The 22,868-nt window shown below is 41.9% G+C and overlaps 1 protein-coding gene across 8 annotated transcripts in view; it reads right to left on the bottom strand.

Moving 5' to 3' along the window:
- LOC116374828 (calcineurin-binding protein cabin-1-like) overlaps positions 1-22,868 on the bottom strand; it is a 75,797-nt gene that overhangs the window by 42,751 nt on the left and 10,178 nt on the right. For 4 of the 8 annotated variants that reach the window (XM_031830122.1, XM_031830123.1, XM_031830121.1 and 1 more), the window contains 2 exons: positions 22,170-22,270; positions 14,364-14,464 (listed from right to left, as the gene is read on the bottom strand). In XM_031830122.1, coding sequence (XP_031685982.1) covers positions 14,364-14,381 — 18 coding nt within the window. In that variant the 5' untranslated portion in view covers positions 14,382-14,464; positions 22,170-22,270. Of the gene's footprint in view, positions 1-5,679; positions 6,091-14,363; positions 14,465-22,169; positions 22,271-22,868 lie in introns of those variants that run through there. The other 4 variants (XM_031830127.1, XM_031830126.1, XM_031830124.1 and 1 more) reach the window with 3 other exon arrangements.

Consider the following 22,868-nt stretch of genomic DNA (forward strand, 5'->3'; position numbering starts at 1 on the left):
ACGTCTGGGGGCGATTCACTTTCAAATGAGTAATTAGGTTTGTGCTATTGAAAGATTTCACTTTCTCCCCTCCTTGGGAAATAATAGCAGCACAAATGTTGCACATGGCCTTTTTGCTATCTTCAGTTGAAAGTTAATAATAGATTCACACCGCAGACATTGTGGGCTAGGTTAGGAATGCTGTGTTGCACGTGTAGCGCTGTATTTTGTTTTTCCGTTATTACGTCATCTAGCTACGTTATATAGATATGCACGCCAGCTTTGACATCAATTTTGCACATCGACTTTAAACTAGACACCTATGCCAGCATTTTTAGCTAATATCGGCAGATTCTGATATCCTTACCGAAATATCATGCTTCGCTAGTTTTAATAAAATCAACTATATACATTGAGCTTGTTTGATGCTTTAAATGTTACTGTTTGATGAAATAAGACAAATTACTCAAGAGGGAGCCAGAGATCAAGATAACCATAAGAGAAAAACCTGACCTAACCATTCTCCTTACATTACTCTCCTGAAGTTGCTGGTAATAGGCTACATGAGGAGTCTAACCTTTCTCATGTGGAATCTTACCATTTCTACCGATCTGCGTGCCAGTTATGGTTTTCATAAGCACATTTGTGGAATAGTTTCAATTCATTTATAATAATGTCTTCATATCATTGTCACATAGTTAATCAAAATTCTATCCAAATCGAAATCCTAAAAACTAACTTCTATTAACAATGTAAAAATAGCCTACATAAATCCAACAAATAAAAACCATTGCAGCCAGCAGGTAGAAAATATCCTGATAAAAATAAATATCCTATAAATCACATTGGCTACACATGGCCTGTCTGCAACGGACTTGAAATATTGTATCAACTCGGGTCCGGCCCAAAGCTCACGCTAGCGAACTTAATTGTATAAAAAAAAAATTCTGGGCCCTCAAGAGTTTCCCGTACCAGTGAGCTTGTGACAGATACAACTTTAGGCTATTTGCGCAAGGGATAAGAAGCAGTGCTTAAGATGGGCAGGAGCTCACTGGAGCTGAGTACCGGCACCTCAAATGTTCTACCGTTTGAGCTCCTGTTCCTCTTATAGAATATTAGCTCAAAAGTATTATGGACTCCTGCACCTAAATATAAATACTACCAGCACCCAAAATGAGTACCGGAACCTATTTCAGTCCAAGCCAAGCACTAATAAGAAATGAAATCAGGTAGGCCTATTTAATTATGTTTCCACTGGATCAGACCATGACATTTGTCCTTTTCAAGGTAAGTGGTTATCGAAAGATTTTACAAATACATTGAGGAACTGTCATTCTCAATGGATGTATAAACAGACCATTTGTTTGCCATTGGAGGTGAAGAAAACATTAATTTAGTGGTGGTGCATTAAGCCAATACAGAAATACTTTTTTTTTTGCCTATAGTCCTACTTCTATGTGTAATCAGGTGCGCAAGGAATAATTTTGCAACATGAGACATAATCGAGGTGGTCGGTCGCAAATGGTTAACAATTTTCCTAAAATGGTAACCAGTAACACTTGTTTGTGCGCCTGTTGATGTTGATGAATCCTCCTTGGTAGACGTGAAAACAAATATTTGACTCAAATGAATTACATCCAGTTTCAAAAATGACATGCCGCACCGCTGATTATCAACATTTAATTTTTCTTCTTCTAATGGAAGTCAAGATTTGCTACTTATTTGTTGCTCTCTGCAACAATTGGTTACAAGCTGTTCAGGGGTAAATGTTATTGTTCTCACGGTCTGTGTGAGAGAAGGAGATGCGTTTACACCCCTGGCCCACGCACAACACAAGCTCTATCACAGGGAATTTACAATGTATCATTTGATCAGGCATTAAACATTGCAACATAATAATGACTGCATCAATAATTCAGGCAGACATGAAAGAATTTGCCTTCTGCTTATGTTTTGTCCCTGGCAGCCAACCTTGGAGCTAGAATCCTTAGTTACTACATCATATATTAATATATATATATATATATATACACACATACTGTCATGACGTTGGCCTGGGGGTAGGTTTCATGACAGTCATAAATACCTCTTTCCCCCTTTTTCCTCGCTCTACCCTACTGATGTTACATTTGCAAAACCCTTGGTTAACATATAGATTCTGGGAACATCAGAAGGTGGGGGGAAATTAACTATATTCTGGTAATCCAATTGAACATATGCGGTGGTACTGAATGAATATGATGTCAGTTCGGTTGTCATCTGAGACATTCTCATCAATGATAAGATGACAAACTCTACAGTGGAAAGTCTACACAGCAGAGTTATCGTATTCACATGGAATTGTTGTTCAATTTAAATGTTTGAATATGAAATTATTCGTGATGGGATGAAATGTGTTTTTAGCTTGTGAAATTTGGGTTTTCAATAGATGGGGCTGTGCTCAATCAGTGGCCCGCCCCTGTGAAGGGACATGGGCTATAAAACTTTTCAAACACGCCCTCCTCTTCCTTCCTATAAAGCCTTGACAACAATATAACCTCCTGTTCCGAGGACGACAGTCCGATGTCAGAATGGTTCAGATAATAACTACAAAACGAAGCCAACATCAGCGTGAGCTTTGGTTGCAAATGGTATGAACTTTTAACTCTTATTCACTACAGAAGTGATACCTCCTAGCCGTTGAGTTAGCAACAGCAGATGCAAATGAGGGTTAGGAAGGAACAGACAGAGTATCCCGTCTACCACACAACGACGTTACTACAACGTATTCAATTTACCAGCAGAGACATTTCTTCAAAGGACAAAGGACTCGGTTTCGCAACACGGCCTTCCATCTACCACCAACCTACCGAAGCACAGCTCCGAGTAAATATTTATTGCATTTTCCTTTTCCAAATGGGCGGTAATTTAGAATGCATAAGATGCATAAGTCCTCCCGCTCTTTCACTCAAACCCAGCCCCTTTTCTTTTGTGTAACCAGCTGTCATATCTGTTCCGCCCTCTAGGGACATTTTCCTTTATGACGTAATTTGTAATCAAGTTATGATTTAATTGTGTATATGTGTAATTCTGTGTGATTAGTGAGGTATTTAGTAAATAAATAATTAAACCCAATTTTGTATTGCTGATTCAACTTGTTAGCCAGGGTTTGTGCAGATAACCAAGAATTTACAACTTTCAGATGAGACTGAATTAAGATGACGATTAATATTGACTGCTATTGATGTAAAATATTACTAGGTCTTTAAGAGTTTATTCGGAAGATAACAGCTCTATAAATATTATTTTGTGGTGCCCGACTCTCTAGTTAATTACAGTTACATGATTAGCTCAATCAGGTAATATTAATTATGGATCAATTATTTTATAGAATAGCATGTCATATCACTTAATCCGGCATAGCCAAAGACACACTAATTATTGAAGAATATAACTTATAAATGCCTCATGAGCTTAGTTCAACTGTTGTACCCCATCATAACCCAAAATATAAGCTTGTTATACTCCAATGTTTGCAAACAAAGTAAATGTAAACAAACACTGTATAGCCTCAAAACATGGTTAAAACTATAATTTTGCTATCGTGGATGGTCAGTCCTTGCATACATAGTCAGGCAGAGTGACTGCTTTGTTAGTGTGTCAATTCCAGATTTAAAATTCCAGATTTAAGAATATAGATAAAACAAGAAAAGTAAAAGACAGACCGTTAAAGGTCTATTCTCCCTTGATGCTAGGAGTCCTAGCATGCATAGATCAGCCTGGCCCACACCACCCCTCCTCTCAGATGGAACCGCTCTAACCCTCCATGCCTGGGACTCTCAATCCACAATACGTTATAGTGTAGCAGGTAGCCTATCAAATAACACCACCACTGTGATGCAAGAGACCATATTCATCTCCATAGTGGGATCATGCTTTTCAGAGTTGTCCGGGATTGATCATGTTTCCTGGGGAGGCTAGTTATCCCTCATGTGGGTTACATTACCATGGGTTACATTACCATGGGTTACACTACCAATCAATTTAGTCAGTAAAAGCCTAATAGTCTAATTCATAACACTCAATAAATATTACAACCAACTTCACCTACTGTTCAGTCATTTTTGCAATCATTGTCCGTCCCCCCCACGATAAAAATCGGGGAGGGGACTGTGGATCCATCTCCATACACTAGCACGTTCGTCACAAGCAATATCTAAGAATTTTACTTAATTTGGCATAGAGACCCGGCATTTACAAAATTACACTGATTGGCCAAATTGTGGCGCATTAAATGCCATAGAGACCCGGCATTTATAAAATTACACTGATTGGCCAGCTTGTGGTGCAATAACTAGCAATGGAGAATGCTAACTTTGAAAGGTCATGCCCCTAACACCGTTTGACCTAAAGACATGACATTATGTACATAGGTCCCTCTCTTCACAAGGAACACATTTGCCTCAAGGACCCATAATAAGGTGGATTTTCAGCCATTTAAAATGCTACTCTGGCAACGAATGACCGACCTGCACGAAATTTGCTACGTGGTCATCAATGGACAAAGGTCTCAATGCAATATTTTCCAGACTAGTACCTAAAACAACATGGCCGCTATTGACCAATAAACATTCACGTTGGAGCCTCCCGGGTGGCGCAGTGGTTAAGGGTGCTGTACTGCAGCGCCAGCTGCGCCACCAGAGACTCTGGGTTCGCGCCCAGGCTCTGTCGTAACCGGCCGCGACCGGGAGGTCTGTGGGGCGTTGACCACGCATATAAAACCAGTAAAGGATATTGTTATAGTAACACAATTTGGTATATGTTGCAAACACTGTCAAGACAACATGTGCAAGAACATTGACCACCTGGTGGCGCTATAACAGGCACATGATCTCTCTTGATCTGTTTGACTCAGAGTGATGAAATTTGGCACATGCTCAGGGATAGGAGTCTAGCTAACCTACACAATATCTCAGACCCACTGGCCTGATTTTGAGGGAAATTTGGGTGAATGAATGAGTCTTGCCATAGAGCGCCGCCATTTACAAAATTACACTGATTGACCTAAGGGGGGTGCTGCATTATACGTGGGGGACGACATGTTTGTTGCCTTGTTAGGCTTTTATTTTCTGCTTGTTGAGTACCTCCCCTCCACTCACTCCCTCCCTCCCCCCCAGCTCCCCTCACTCCCCCTAGCCAAGCCATAACCCATTAATCCCCTCCACATGCCTACTTTATGTCAGAACACATCACCTCAGGCTCAAACAAACATCTCACATCGTTAGCTCCTATCAAACCTTTACACCCTGCAGAACAGCAAAACCAACAGTTAAGGGGAAACACTGAAATAGCAACAGGAAATTACTTTTACTACGCACTTTCTTACAATGAGTTTTCCATATCACTCCAATATTATTTTTTTCACTCTCTCTCTGTACAACACCATGCTATTCTTGAGAAAAGACGTGCGTAGAGTAAGCAATCTCTGTTGCAAGCAGGGGGCTCAACACAACTCTTCCTCCTTCTCCATAGGCCAACTCAAATGACTCACCCCCCCCCCCCCATGCCTTGTAGAATTACTACACTAACTCTACAAATGGTGGAATTCCACTCACATAAACAAGATTATACAACCATGTGCGTTTTCCCCAGTAAACAGAGAGTGAGAAAGAAAAAGAGAGCGAGAGAAAGGCACGAAACGAGAGAGAGAGAGACACTCACCATCACCAACGAAAGCTACTCCACTCGTGTCTGTGTGTATTCTTTTGGATGGTTTCCTGCTGGCTGTAGCAGCACCAGAGCCCCTGGCAGCACCCCCCACCCCCCCCACCCACAGAGCAACTCACACTCAGATAGCGGGGGGTGGATTGCAGGCAGGCGCTGGGGCTGCGAAAGCTGCAGGAGAGAAGAGCTGCGCACGGCAGAGCTAGAGAAGGAGGAGAGGGGGGCAGCCGCCTGGACGAGGAGAGGAGAAACGGTGCTGGCGTCAGGGCCCAGAGACTCAGCATGCCAGTGACAGACGGGCTGACTCGCTCCTCTCTCTTTTTCAAACCATGCCATCTCAATACAAAAACACCCACGCACTCTCTCTCCCCTGACCCCAGCCTGCACGGGTTCTTTCCCTCCACTCGCACTCTATACACATCCTAGTGCCCACCCCTTTAGACTGTACCCATCCAATCAGAGACAGGTTGACTTACTCCCACCCATAAGCACACACCCACACAATACACAAACAGAAGGGAGAGAGAGCACCGAGGAAAGAGTGTAAGAGCAACAGGGAGAGGGAGGAAGAGCGCTAGTGAGAGCAGCAACAAGGAGGGGTAGGGCACGATCACGCAACAGCAAGAGAGCAACAGGAAAAGAGAGCGAGGAAGAGTGAGATGGAACTGTAGGCGGGAGGATAGAGAAGGAGTTGTAGGCGGGAGGATAGAGAAGGAGTCAGTAAAGAGAGGAATGAGTGTGTAGGCCAATATAAATGAATGTACACATCTGCAGGACTAAAAAGAAAGCATGCCTGCAGCAGGAGGGTACTAGTGGCCACAAGGCCAGTGTAACACAGTAGCACACGGACAACAAGCCTCGCCTCCTCCCCTTCCTCTCTTTATCTCCTGCTGGCCCACAAACATGCTATGCAAACTAGTGATGTGCCATTCATAGAGAACAAAAATGACATGTTTAAGAACTGATTATGGATGGAATGGTGCAAGAATGAACGCCTTTAATTGATTATTTAATGTTATGATATCATGGACACATATTTGTAGAACCAAAACATACACACAGACTTTGCTCAACAAACGAACTCGAGAACTAATTGTTTTGGGTGCTGCAGTTTGAACGATATTGTGCTCATCACCCTCACTGCAGTCAAGCAATGCATTCCGGCCAAAAGTTGTTAACAATCTAGTCCGGTTGCAGCCACAACTAGATGCCATTTCAACAAGTATCAAGAAATAGTCTTAGTTGTATGCCTAGAAATCAATAAAATGTACATTGTTTGAAGCACACTTCTACAAGTCAGTCACAAATGACAGCTCCATTAAGCCCCTTATGGTGACCAGCATGTGAACAAGAGGTTTGTAGAATCAAGACGTTTTCAGTTCAACCTTCGCTGGTAAGGGGTCCTGTGTGCTCTGGGCATTACGGAATCAACTGAACAAAATTTGTCAAAAGATTTGTTCTTTTGACTGAACGAGTCGAAAATATCAGAGTCAGTAAAAAGAGAGTCGAACTTTCATCACTAACGCAAACACCTTGTTTTTCCTGCTTCCTGTTGTTAGTGTTAAAAAAACCAACATAAAAATCTGCTGACATGAGCTCTCCAGCAGGGAGGGTAGACAGACGGTACTGCAGAGGAGTAACTGCTACAACGCCAGATAGGACCTCAGAGAAAGAACCACATCAAAATAGTCCATATATTACAACATATTCCCCGGCCTTCACACTCCTCCTCCCCTGCCTGCCTGCTCATACCAACTAGTTCTCCTAGGCTAACAAAACATACCCAATTAACACTATAGTTTATGAAAGTACTGGGCTCAAGAACACGTTGTTTTATAGCCACAAACACACTTAGCTAGCATCTCAGCGCAATGAAGACAACGGTTTAAAGTGAGGATAAAAGCCACAAGATTAATTTAAAAATGTTAAAGACTAGAAAACAATGTAATTCCTCTGAATTAGGATCCAGTAAGATGACATCCATTTTGTGTGGAGCTTGCAGTAGAGTGCATGTGTGGGCGGATGAATATGTAAGCACATACGTGTGGGGGCAACACCATGCCTTAGCAAGCACACTGTGACTCTGCAGGATCACAGAGCAAATCAGAGCAGTAAGCCCTGCACAGTACAGCAGAGCACAGCCTGAGGGAGCAGACCAGAGGACTGACACCTTTATTACTGAGCAATTCCACAATAACAGAGTGATGCTGAAACTCAGATTATTCCCTTTAAAATGCATGCCAAACAGTAACCAATGATGGCAAAGTTAAACAAACCATAAAATTCTACGCACAAGGAAAATTGTTATTAAGTAGTCCTTGTGCATAGAGTTGTATGGTTTAACTTTGCGATCATTGGATTTTGTTTGGCCTGCGTTTTAAAGGGAAGAATCTGAGTCGGGATTGTGTCTAGGGACAGATCTGGGGAAGGGTACCAAAAAAATGTGTGCAGCATTGAAGCGCCCCAAGAACACGTTACCCTACATCATTGTAAAATGGAAGAAGTTTGGAACCACCAAGACTTCCTAGAGCTGGCCGTCTCTGCAGCACTCCACCAATCAGGCCTTTACGGTAGAGTGGCCAGACGGAATCCAGTGGTGACAGGAAAATAACCTCACACTCAACGTCAACAAAACAAAAGGAGAGGATTGTGGACTTCAGGAAACAGCAGAGGGAGCACCCCCCTATCCACATCGACGGGACAGTAGTGGAGAGGGTAGTAAGTTTTATGTTCCTCGGCGTACACATCACGGACAAACTGAATTGGTCCACCCACACAGACAGCATTGTGAAGAAGGCGCAGCAGTGCCTCTTCAACCTCAGGAGGCTGAAGAAATTTGGCTTGTCACCAAAAGCACACAAACTTCTACAGATGCACAATCGAGAGCATCCCGTCGGGCTGTATAACCGCCTGGTACGGCAACTGCTCCACCCACAACCGTAAGGCTCTCCAGAGGGTAGTGAGGTCTGCACAACGCATCACCGGGGGCAAACTACCTGTTGTCCAGGACACCTACACCACCCGATGTCACAGGAAGGCCATAAAGATCATCAAGGACAATAACCACCCGGGCCACTGCCTGTTCACCCCGCTATCATCCAGAAGGCGATGTCAGTAAAGGTGCATCAAAGCAGGGACCAAGACTGAAAAACAGCTTCTATCTCAAGGCCATCAGACTGTTAAACAGCCACCACTAACAATGAGTGGCTGCTGCCAACACACTGACTCAACTCCAGCTCACTTTAATAATGAAAAATTATGGAAATTGATGTAAAAAATGTATCACTAGCCATTTTAAACAATGCCACTTAATATGTTTACATACCCTACATTACTCATCTCATATGTATATGTATATACTGTACTCTATATCATCTACTGCATCTTTATGTATATTTGTATCACTAGCCACTTTAAACTATGCCACTTTGTTTACATACCCTACATTACCCATCTCATATACTGTACTCGATACCATCTACTGCATCTTGCCTATACCGTTCTGTACCATCACTCATTCATATCTTTATGTACATATTCTTTATCCCTTTACACTTGTGTGTATAAGGTAGTAGTTGTGGAATTGTTAGGTTAGATGACTCCTTTGGTTATTACTGCATTGTCGGAACTAGAAGCACAAGCATTTTGCTACACTCACATTAACATCTGCTGACCATGTTTATGTGACAAATAACATTTGATTTGAGTCAAAAGGCACATGGGGCAAAGGGGTCACGTTCCAACAGGACAAAGACCCTAAGCACACAGCCAAGACAAGAGTGTCTTCGGGACAAGTCTGGGTGGCGATTTGATCCATTTTTATAATAAGGCTGTAACAAAATGTGGAAAAAGTCAAGGGGTCTGAATACTTTCAGAATGCACTGTAGGTTATATCTACAGGTACCTGACAAAATAAAGGAAACATCAACAGTGTCTTAATAGGGCGTTGGGCCACCACAAGCCAGAACATCTTCAATGCTCCTTGGCATAGATTCTACAAGTTTCTGGAACTCTATTGGAGAAATCAGACACCATTCTTCTACAAGAAATTCCATCATATGGTGTTTTGTTGATGGTGGTGGAAAACGCTGTCTCAGGCACCACTCCAGAATGTCCTATATGAGTTCTCAATTGGGTTGCGATCTGGTACCTGAGACGGACATTCATTGACCACTCGAGCCAAGTGGATGGGGCCATTATCATCCTATGAGGGCATAGACATGGTAGCCAAAATAATATCCTGCCAGAATTTTTATACTTGAACCTAAGCATGATGGTATGTTAAGTGCTTAATTACCTGTGTGGAAGCACCTGTTTTCAATACACTTTGTATTCCTCATTTACATTATTTTGGCAGTTACCTGTATATCTATGCCATATCTAATCCATCATATTATTGTCCATCTACAGCTGTGTTTCCACTGGGGATTCATTGTCATGGTTGATTTATTTGTAGCCTAATATGTTTCAATGTACAAAGAAGACATGGAAATTAGAGTGGAAATCACACAATCCAACACAAGTAGAAAAAATGTCACGATTGATTGAAACGCTCAACTAGAAACAAATTATTCTCTTCTATGTTGATATCCCTACAATTAAACTTGTTCAGTTATGGCATTAAAGCATTATTCGATTAACAACATTTGGAATTGGTGCAACAGGATTATTGTGCTGACATGATCAGTTATTAGAAGGCTTACCAGTCAAACAGAAACCTTGGCATTGATCAGCGCAATAAATTATGCAACAGTCACTCCCAACTGAGCTGGACCGTGTCAAAACAACAGATCATGGGTTAGGCGACACTTAATGGTGGCCCAGTTGATAACACACCAGCTGAACCCAGAGGAAAACTAGGCCAGTCAGACCTACATTACACTATAGGACAGAGTGACCTACAGAAAACTCATTTCAGGTGGCCTGGCCACCCACTGAAGACCAAGTCCCATCATGTAGCTTACCATCTCATGTCTGATCTAGCCACACTGTACTGTAGGCCTATGCTATCATTTCCCATCCAGTCATTTGGCCATTCTGTCACTGAGGGACCACAGAACAGCAATGACCGTCCCCTCTGTCTGCCATACAAAAGGCACAACACATATTACCGACAATGATTGATCTGTCGGTCAGGCTCGAGGTTCAGTGATACCACTGGGCAGGCCATGTCAGACAGCAGCTGTAGGGTAGCTCGCCTGCTTATTTTCATGATTGAGGAGTGTCTGGCAAATTGAGCACCCCGCCCACACAGTTCCCAAAGACAAGAGTGTGGCACCCTGAGCAGCGTGGCTTTCAGAATCTTATTTTGGCTACAATTAGTATTTCAGGGTGAGGTTTATTGTGCCCTTTAATAAAGAGTCTGACTGTCAGTGACTAACACTCAGTCTGTCAGGCAGGGTAGCTTGAAAAAGGATTTTAAAAAAGGATTCGGATCAAAATGTCTTCCTCTCCCATAATAAGGCTACGACGTGACAAAAATCTAACATGACGAAAACGTAGCTACCACATATCCATTTCATGATGCACACTTTAGAGAAGCACTAATAGCTGCTTCCATGGGACTTTCATTCAAGTCATTTTGAAAGGAGGTTCAGTGTCTTCAGAAAATATTCATACTCCTTGACTCATTCCACATCTTGTTGTGTGTTACAGCCTGAATTCAAATAGGATTAAAGATGTTTTTCCTCTCACCCATCTACACACAATGACAAAGTGAAAACATGTTTTTAGACATTTTAGCAAATGTATTGAAAATGAAATATAGACATATCTAATTTACATAAGTATTCACACCCCTGAGTCAATACTTTGGCAGTGATTACAGCTGTAAGTCTCTAAGAGCTTTTCACAACTGGATTGTGCAACATTTGCTCATTATTATTTTCAAAATTCTTAAAGTTCTGTCAAATTGCTTGTTGATCATTGCAATTGACTAGTTTCAAGCCTTGCAATAGCTTTTCAAGTACACTGAACACGACATGTAAAGTGTTGGTCCCATGTTTCATGAGCTGAAATACAACATCCCAGAAATGTTCCACACGCACAAAAAGCATATTTCTCTAAAATGTTGTGCACAAACTTGTTTTCATCCCTGGAAGTGAGCATTTTCCCTTATATTAAGAAGCTGATTAAAAAGCATGATCATTACACAGGTGCACCTTGTGCTGGGGACAATAAAAGGCCACTAAAATGTACAGTTTTGTCACACAACACAATGCCACAGAAGTCTCAAGTTGAGGGAGCGTGCAATTGGCATGCAGACTGCAGGAATGTCCACCAGAGCTGTTGCCAGAGAATTTAATGTTAATTTATATACCATAAGCCGCTTCCAACATCGTTTTAGAGAATTTGGCAGTATGTCCAACCGGCCTCACAACCGCAAACCATTTGTAACGACGCCAGCCCAGGACCTCCGCATCCAGCTTCTTCATCTGCGACTTCAGTGGGCAAATGCGCACTTTCGATGGCTTCTGGCATGCTGGAAAGGTGTGCTCTTTACAGATGAATCCCGGAATCAACTTTACTGAGCAGATGGCAGATGTGTGGGAGAGGAGTTTGCCGATGGCAACGCTGTGTAAAGAGTGCCCCATGGTGGCGGTAGGGTTATGGTATGGGCAGGCATAAGCTACGGACAACGAACACAATTGCATTTTATCAATGGCAATTTGAATGCACAGAGATACCATGATGAGATCATGAGGCCCACTGTCGTGCCATCACCTCATGTTTCTGAATGATAATGCACAGCCACATGTCACAATGACCTGCACACAATTCCTGGAAGATGAAAATGTCCCAGTTCTTCCATGGTCTGCATACTCACCAGATATGTCACCCATTGAGCATGTTTGGGATGCTCTGGGTCGACCTGTACGACAGCGTGTTCCAGTTCCCGCCAAAATCCAGCAACTTCGCACAGCCATTGAACAGGTGTGGGACAACATTCCACAGGCCACAATCAACAACCTTATCAACTCTATGCCAAGGAGATGTGTTGCGCTGCATGAGGGAAATGGTGGTCACTGGTTCAAAAATAATGTTAAACACTATTATTGCAACTTATGTGACTTGTTCAGCAAATGTTCACTGCTGAACTTAAGGCTTGCCATAACAAAGATGTCAAATACTTATTGACTCAAGACATTTTAGCTTTTCATTGTTAATTAATTTGTAAAAATGTCCAAAAACCTAATTCCACTTTGACAAAAACTCTCAATTTAAATCAATTCAGGCTGCAACAACAAAATGTGGAAAAAGGGGTGTGAATACTTTGAAGGCACTGTAAATTACTGGTGTGGGGAAGAGATGACCACAGTCATCTCTTCTACAGATCCTCCAGACCTAATCATCCTACCAGGCACACAATAGAGCAAGCCCTCCCTCCACATGGGCTTACATTCATGACAGTGCTACCTAGGATTCCACAATTAGGCTAAAAGCAACCATACCACAGCATGCTAAAAACATTTTTTTTTTTTTACTTGCTGCATGGATCACGGGGAATAAAAAGAGTTGCAGCATGGGGAATTATCTTACAGGACTACAACAAATGTAATGAGATGGTGGACACGGAGTATGTCTTTCCCAAAAGTACGCTTTTTATTTTCAAGATTTAAACAACTGATGCGATGTTAGAATGTCTCAGTTCTCTCTCCATTGTTTTAGCCATTAATAAGGGTCTCTTGGTGCAGTATGTTATTGCTATAAGTCGAGGAGGAAGTCTATTGGATGACATGCCAAATGAACTTGAACTCTAAACATTTCCTTCCAATCATTTACTTCTGATTTGATGTGAAATTGTTTGAAATTGCTGTTATTCACTTTTGAGTTCAATATTCAAAATAACTTTTCACTTTCCAAATGGTAAAATAAGGTCACAACTCAGGATGAATATTTTCCTGAAAATCTACCAAGTTTCAAAAGCGGGAATAATTCACATTTATCCCTAGAGTCCCGGGAAATAGTGCAAAAATCAGTAGTGGCCATTTAAAGCGTTTAAAACCAAGATATGGTCACTACGCCAGGGTTCTGCCAAAATAAGATTGTCGCTGCACCACATTGCCATCTTGGCAGCTCTCCACTATGTAAAAAGACTTCACAGCAAGTGAAACTGATATTTAGTAATGATAGCCAATGACATTGTTGTGAATTGAAAAACATGCAGTGTCACTCAGAGCGTTATCATGTTCCTCAATTAATTCAGCACATTTCAGCATTAGGCCATCTCAAAACACCCCGAGTAGGCCATAGCGTTGTCGAATCATACAGACTTTGCAACCAACGGCAATAAAACAAAAGTCAAATGACCAAAATTACTAAGCTTGCTAGATAACCTCCAACAAATGACAGAATCTCATATTTGGCTAAATTGAGTTGATTATACAGATAGCAGGTCAGCTCATGAATAACAGGGACATGGAGAGGTAATAGTTTAAATAGCAAGATATCTTAACGGGGGGCCGCACAATGTCCGGGTTTATTGGGGGCAGTCGCATTATAAATAAGAGCTGAACACTACAAGTCTTTAGCTTTAAGTGGAGCTGGCCATGATAAAACAGCTGGACAATCTTTTCCAACATCGTGAACAATTACGCCGCTGGGCGCTTCTATCCTTAAGACAGACCCAGGGTCTAAAGGCAAGACGTTCGATCTATCCAGGTAAAGAAAACATACTAAACCTGGAGTGTGCTGGACATCGTGAAGGGAAGAGACACTTTCTGGAAGATGGGGAATTAGACACGGACAGGTGTCTGGGTTAACCATATAGCCTCCCCCTTTTCTGTAAGAAAGGAATAGTACAATTGTTTAACTAATTATAACATGTTTAAAATGTCTGTACTAAATAATATAATTAAATAAAGGGTTTTAAAATTGTATCTCACCTTTAATATATATATATATATATATATATATATATATATATATATATATATATATATATATATATATATATATGTCTTTCCTACAACAGGCAGTTATAAATATAATCATTTAAAGGGTATTAAAGTCTAGTACTGTAATAATTATACACTACTCAAAAAAATAAAGGGAACACTAAAATAACACATCCTAGATCTGAATGAATGAAATATTCTTATTAAATACTTTTTTCTTTACATAGTTGAATGTGCTGACAACAAAATCACACAAAGATTATCAATGGAAATCAAATTTATCAACCCATGGAGGTCTGGATTTGGAGTCACACTCAAAATTAAAGTGGAGAACCACACTACAGGCTGATCAAACTTTGATATGTCCTTAAAACAAGTCAAAATGAGGCTCAGTAGTGTGTGTGGCCTCCACGTGCCTGTATGAACTCCCTACAACGCCTGGGCATTCTCCTGATGAGGTGGTCTCCTGAGGGATCTCCTCCCAGACCTGGACTAAAGCATCCGCCAACTCCTGGACAGTCTGTGGTGCAACGTGGCGTTGGTGGATGGAGCGAGACATGATGTCCCAGATGTGCTCAATTGGATTCAGGTCTGGGGAACGGGCGGGCCAGTCCATAGCATCAATGCCTTCCTCTTGCAGGAACTGCTGACACACTCCAGCCACATGAGATCTAGCATAGTCTTGCATTAGGAGGAACCCAGGGCCAACCACACCAACTTATATGGTCTCACAAGGGGTCTGAGGATCTCATCTCGGTACCTAATGGCAGTCAGGCTACCTCTGGCGAGCACATGGAGGGCTGTGCGGCCCCCCAAAGAAATGCCACCCCACACCATGACTGACCCACCGCCAAACCGGTCATGCTGGAGGATGTTGCAGGGCTGTAAGCCCAACCCCCACCTGTGGACGTCAGGCCCTCATACCACTCTCATGGAGTCTGTTTCTGACCGTTTGAGCAGACACATGCACATTTGTGGCCCGCTGGAGGTCATTTTGCAGGGTTCTGGCAGTGCTCCTCCTGCTCCTCCTTGCACAAAGGCGGAGGTAGTGGTCCTGCTGCTGGGTTGTTGCCCTCCTACGGCCTCCTCCACGTCTCCTGATGTACTGGCCTCTCTCCTGGTAGCGCCTCCATGCTCTGGACACTACGCTGACAGACACAGCTAACCTTCTTGCCACAGCTCGTAATGATGTGCCATCCTGGATGAGCTGCACTACCGGAGACACTTGTGTGGGTTATAGACTCCGTCTATCATTGGATCATTGGATTTTGTTTGGCCTGCGTTTTAAAGGGAAGAATCTGAGTCGGGATTGTGTCTAGGGACAGATCTGGGGAAGGGTACCAAAAAAATGTGTGCAGCATTGAAGCGCCCCAAGAACACGTTATCCTACATCATTGTAAAATGGAAGAAGTTTGGAACCACCAAGACTTCCTAGAGCTGGCCGTCTCTGCAGCACTCCACCAATCAGGCCTTTACGGTAGAGTGGCCAGACGGAATCCAGTGGTGACAGGAAAATAACCTCACACTCAACGTCAACAAAACAAAAGGAGAGGATTGTGGACTTCAGGAAACAGCAGAGGGAGCACCCCCCTATCCACATCGACGGGACAGTAGTGGAGAGGGTAGTAAGTTTTATGTTCCTCGGCGTACACATCACGGACAAACTGAATTGGTCCACCCACACAGACAGCATTGTGAAGAAGGCGCAGCAGTGCCTCTTCAACCTCAGGAGGCTGAAGAAATTTGGCTTGTCACCAAAAGCACACAAACTTCTACAGATGCACAATCGAGAGCATCCCGTCGGGCTGTATAACCGCCTGGTACGGCAACTGCTCCACCCACAACCGTAAGGCTCTCCAGAGGGTAGTGAGGTCTGCACAACGCATCACCGGGGGCAAACTACCTGTTGTCCAGGACACCTACACCACCCGATGTCACAGGAAGGCCATAAAGATCATCAAGGACAATAACCACCCGGGCCACTGCCTGTTCACCCCGCTATCATCCAGAAGGCGATGTCAGTAAAGGTGCATCAAAGCAGGGACCAAGACTGAAAAACAGCTTCTATCTCAAGGCCATCAGACTGTTAAACAGCCACCACTAACAATGAGTGGCTGCTGCCAACACACTGACTCAACTCCAGCTCACTTTAATAATGAAAAATAATGGAAATTGATGTAAAAAATGTATCACTAGCCATTTTAAACAATGCCACTTAATATGTTTACATACCCTACATTACTCATCTCATATGTATATGTATATACTGTACTCTATATCATCTACTGCATCTTTATGTATATTTGTATCACTAGCCACTTTAAACTATGCCACTTTGTTTACATACCCTACATTACCCATCTCATATACTGTACTCGATACCATCTACTGCATCTTGCCTATACCGTTCTGTACCATCACTCATTCATATCTTTATGTACATATTCTTTATCCCTTTACACTTGTGTGTATAAGGTAGTAGTTGTGGAATTGTTAGGTTAGATGACTCCTTTGGTTATTACTGCATTGTCGGAACTAGAAGCACAAGCATTTTGCTACACTCACATTAACATCTGCTGACCATGTTTATGTGACAAATAACATTTGATTTGAGTCAAAAGGCACATGGGGCAAAGGGGTCACGTTCCAACAGGACAAAGACCCTAAGCACACAGCCAAGACAAGAGTGTCTTCGGGACAAGTCTGGGTGGCGATTTGATCAATTTTTATAATAAGGCTGTAACAAAATGTGGAAAAAGTCAAGGGGTCTGAATACTTTCAGAATGCACTGTAGGTTATATCTACAGGTACCTGACAAAATAAAGGAAACATCAACAGTGTCTTAATAGGGCGTTGGGCCACCACAAGCCAGAACATCTTCAATGCTCCTTGGCATAGATTCTACAAGTTTCTGGAACTCTATTGGAGAAATCAGACACCATTCTTCTACAAGAAATTCCATCATATGGTGTTTTGTTGATGGTGGTGGAAAACGCTGTCTCAGGCACCACTCCAGAATGTCCTATATGAGTTCTCAATTGGGTTGCGATCTGGTACCTGAGACGGACATTCATTGACCACTCGAGCCAAGTGGATGGGGCCATTATCATCCTATGAGGGCATAGACATGGTAGCCAAAATAATATCCTGCCCAGAATTTTTATACTTGAACCTAAGCATGATGGTATGTTAAGTGCTTAATTACCTGTGTGGAAGCACCTGTTTTCAATACACTTTGTATTCCTCATTTACATTATTTTGGCAGTTACCTGTATATCTATGCCATATCTAATCCATCATATTATTGTCCATCTACAGCTGTGTTTCCACTGGGGATTCATTGTCATGGTTGATTTATTTGTAGCCTAATATGTTTCAATGTACAAAGAAGACATGGAAATTAGAGTGGAAATCACACAATCCAACACAAGTAGAAAAAATGTCACGATTGATTGAAACGCTCAACTAGAAACAAATTATTCTCTTCTATGTTGATATCCCTACAATTAAACTTGTTCAGTTATGGCATTAAAGCATTATTCGATTAACAACATTTGGAATTGGTGCAACAGGATTATTGTGCTGACATGATCAGTTATTAGAAGGCTTACCAGTCAAACAGAAACCTTGGCATTGATCAGCGCAATAAATTATGCAACAGTCACTCCCAACTGAGCTGGACCGTGTCAAAACAACAGATCATGGGTTAGGCGACACTTAATGGTGGCCCAGTTGATAACACACCAGCTGAACCCAGAGGAAAACTAGGCCAGTCAGACCTACATTACACTATAGGACAGAGTGACCTACAGAAAACTCATTTCAGGTGGCCTGGCCACCCACTGAAGACCAAGTCCCATCATGTAGCTTACCATCTCATGTCTGATCTAGCCACACTGTACTGTAGGCCTATGCTATCATTTCCCATCCAGTCATTTGGCCATTCTGTCACTGAGGGACCACAGAACAGCAATGACCGTCCCCTCTGTCTGCCATACAAAAGGCACAACACATATTACCGACAATGATTGATCTGTCGGTCAGGCTCGAGGTTCAGTGATACCACTGGGCAGGCCATGTCAGACAGCAGCTGTAGGGTAGCTCGCCTGCTTATTTTCATGATTGAGGAGTGTCTGGCAAATTGAGCACCCCGCCCACACAGTTCCCAAAGACAAGAGTGTGGCACCCTGAGCAGCGTGGCTTTCAGAATCTTATTTTGGCTACAATTAGTATTTCAGGGTGAGGTTTATTGTGCCCTTTAATAAAGAGTCTGACTGTCAGTGACTAACACTCAGTCTGTCAGGCAGGGTAGCTTGAAAAAGGATTTTAAAAAAGGATTCGGATCAAAATGTCTTCCTCTCCCATAATAAGGCTACGACGTGACAAAAATCTAACATGACGAAAACGTAGCTACCACATATCCATTTCATGATGCACACTTTAGAGAAGCACTAATAGCTGCTTCCATGGGACTTTCATTCAAGTCATTTTGAAAGGAGGTTCAGTGTCTTCAGAAAATATTCATACTCCTTGACTCATTCCACATCTTGTTGTGTGTTACAGCCTGAATTCAAATAGGATTAAAGATGTTTTTCCTCTCACCCATCTACACACAATGACAAAGTGAAAACATGTTTTTAGACATTTTAGCAAATGTATTGAAAATGAAATATAGACATATCTAATTTACATAAGTATTCACACCCCTGAGTCAATACTTTGGCAGTGATTACAGCTGTAAGTCTCTAAGAGCTTTTCACAACTGGATTGTGCAACATTTGCTCATTATTATTTTCAAAATTCTTAAAGTTCTGTCAAATTGCTTGTTGATCATTGCAATTGACTAGTTTCAAGCCTTGCAATAGCTTTTCAAGTACACTGAACACGACATGTAAAGTGTTGGTCCCATGTTTCATGAGCTGAAATACAACATCCCAGAAATGTTCCACACGCACAAAAAGCATATTTCTCTAAAATGTTGTGCACAAACTTGTTTTCATCCCTGGAAGTGAGCATTTTCCCTTATATTAAGAAGCTGATTAAAAAGCATGATCATTACACAGGTGCACCTTGTGCTGGGGACAATAAAAGGCCACTAAAATGTACAGTTTTGTCACACAACACAATGCCACAGAAGTCTCAAGTTGAGGGAGCGTGCAATTGGCATGCAGACTGCAGGAATGTCCACCAGAGCTGTTGCCAGAGAATTTAATGTTAATTTATATACCATAAGCCGCTTCCAACATCGTTTTAGAGAATTTGGCAGTATGTCCAACCGGCCTCACAACCGCAAACCATTTGTAACGACGCCAGCCCAGGACCTCCGCATCCAGCTTCTTCATCTGCGACTTCAGTGGGCAAATGCGCACTTTCGATGGCTTCTGGCATGCTGGAAAGGTGTGCTCTTTACAGATGAATCCCGGAATCAACTTTACTGAGCAGATGGCAGATGTGTGGGAGAGGAGTTTGCCGATGGCAACGCTGTGTAAAGAGTGCCCCATGGTGGCGGTAGGGTTATGGTATGGGCAGGCATAAGCTACGGACAACGAACACAATTGCATTTTATCAATGGCAATTTGAATGCACAGAGATACCATGATGAGATCATGAGGCCCACTGTCGTGCCATCACCTCATGTTTCTGAATGATAATGCACAGCCACATGTCACAATGACCTGCACACAATTCCTGGAAGATGAAAATGTCCCAGTTCTTCCATGGTCTGCATACTCACCAGATATGTCACCCATTGAGCATGTTTGGGATGCTCTGGGTCGACCTGTACGACAGCGTGTTCCAGTTCCCGCCAAAATCCAGCAACTTCGCACAGCCATTGAACAGGTGTGGGACAACATTCCACAGGCCACAATCAACAACCTTATCAACTCTATGCCAAGGAGATGTGTTGCGCTGCATGAGGGAAATGGTGGTCACTGGTTCAAAAATAATGTTAAACACTATTATTGCAACTTATGTGACTTGTTCAGCAAATGTTCACTGCTGAACTTAAGGCTTGCCATAACAAAGATGTCAAATACTTATTGACTCAAGACATTTTAGCTTTTCATTGTTAATTAATTTGTAAAAATGTCCAAAAACCTAATTCCACTTTGACAAAAACTCTCAATTTAAATCAATTCAGGCTGCAACAACAAAATGTGGAAAAAGGGGTGTGAATACTTTGAAGGCACTGTAAATTACTGGTGTGGGGAAGAGATGACCACAGTCATCTCTTCTACAGATCCTCCAGACCTAATCATCCTACCAGGCACACAATAGAGCAAGCCCTCCCTCCACATGGGCTTACATTCATGACAGTGCTACCTAGGATTCCACAATTAGGCTAAAAGCAACCATACCACAGCATGCTAAAAACATTTTTTTTTTTTACTTGCTGCATGGATCACGGGGAATAAAAAGAGTTGCAGCATGGGGAATTATCTTACAGGACTACAACAAATGTAATGAGATGGTGGACACGGAGTATGTCTTTCCCAAAAGTACGCTTTTTATTTTCAAGATTTAAACAACTGATGCGATGTTAGAATGTCTCAGTTCTCTCTCTCCATTGTTTTAGCCATTAATAAGGGTCTCTTGGTGCAGTATGTTATTGCTATAAGTCGAGGAGGAAGTCTATTGGATGACATGCCAAATGAACTTGAACTCTAAACATTTCCTTCCAATCATTTACTTCTGATTTGATGTGAAATTGTTTGAAATTGCTGTTATTCACTTTTGAGTTCAATATTCAAAATAACTTTTCACTTTCCAAATGGTAAAATAAGGTCACAACTCAGGATGAATATTTTCCTGAAAATCTACCAAGTTTCAAAAGCGGGAATAATTCACATTTATCCCTAGAGTCCCGGGAAATAGTGCAAAAATCTGTAGTGCCCATTTAAAGCGTTTAAAACCAAGATATGGTCACTACGCCAGGGTTCTGCCAAAATAAGATTGTCGCTGCACCACATTGCCATCTTGGCAGCTCTCCACTATGTAAAAAGACTTCACAGCAAGTGAAACTGATATTTAGTAATGATAGCCAATGACATTGTTGTGAATTGAAAAACATGCAGTGTCACTCAGAGCGTTATCATGTTCCTCAATTAATTCAGCACATTTCAGCATTAGGCCATCTCAAAACACCCCGAGTAGGCCATAGCGTTGTCGAATCATACAGACTTTGCAACCAACGGCAATAAAACAAAAGTCAAATGACCAAAATTACTAAGCTTGCTAGATAACCTCCAACAAATGACAGAATCTCATATTTGGCTAAATTGAGTTGATTATACAGATAGCAGGTCAGCTCATGAATAACAGGGACATGGAGAGGTAATAGTTTAAATAGCAAGATATCTTAACGGGGGGCCGCACAATGTCCGGGTTTATTGGGGGCAGTCGCATTATAAATAAGAGCTGAACACTACAAGTCTTTAGCTTTAAGTGGAGCTGGCCATGATAAAACAGCTGGACAATCTTTTCCAACATCGTGAACAATTACGCCGCTGGGCGCTTCTATCCTTAAGACAGACCCAGGGTCTAAAGGCAAGACGTTCGATCTATCCAGGTAAAGAAAACATACTAAACCTGGAGTGTGCTGGACATCGTGAAGGGAAGAGACACTTTCTGGAAGATGGGGAATTAGACACGGACAGGTGTCTGGGTTAACCATATAGCCTCCCCCTTTTCTGTAAGAAAGGAATAGTACAATTGTTTAACTAATTATAACATGTTTAAAATGTCTGTACTAAATAATATAATTAAATAAAGGGTTTTAAAATTGTATCTCACCTTTAATATATATATATATATATATATATATATATATATATATATATATATATATATATGTCTTTCCTACAACAGGCAGTTATAAATATAATCATTTAAAGGGTATTAAAGTCTAGTACTGTAATAATTATACACTACTCAAAAAAATAAAGGGAACACTAAAATAACACATCCTAGATCTGAATGAATGAAATATTCTTATTAAATACTTTTTTCTTTACATAGTTGAATGTGCTGACAACAAAATCACACAAAGATTATCAATGGAAATCAAATTTATCAACCCATGGAGGTCTGGATTTGGAGTCACACTCAAAATTAAAGTGGAGAACCACACTACAGGCTGATCAAACTTTGATATGTCCTTAAAACAAGTCAAAATGAGGCTCAGTAGTGTGTGTGGCCTCCACGTGCCTGTATGAACTCCCTACAACGCCTGGGCATTCTCCTGATGAGGTGGTCTCCTGAGGGATCTCCTCCCAGACCTGGACTAAA

The sequence above is a fragment of the Oncorhynchus kisutch genome, linkage group LG8 (assembly GCF_002021735.2).
Source record: "Oncorhynchus kisutch isolate 150728-3 linkage group LG8, Okis_V2, whole genome shotgun sequence".
Lineage (NCBI taxonomy): Eukaryota > Metazoa > Chordata > Actinopteri > Salmoniformes > Salmonidae > Oncorhynchus > Oncorhynchus kisutch.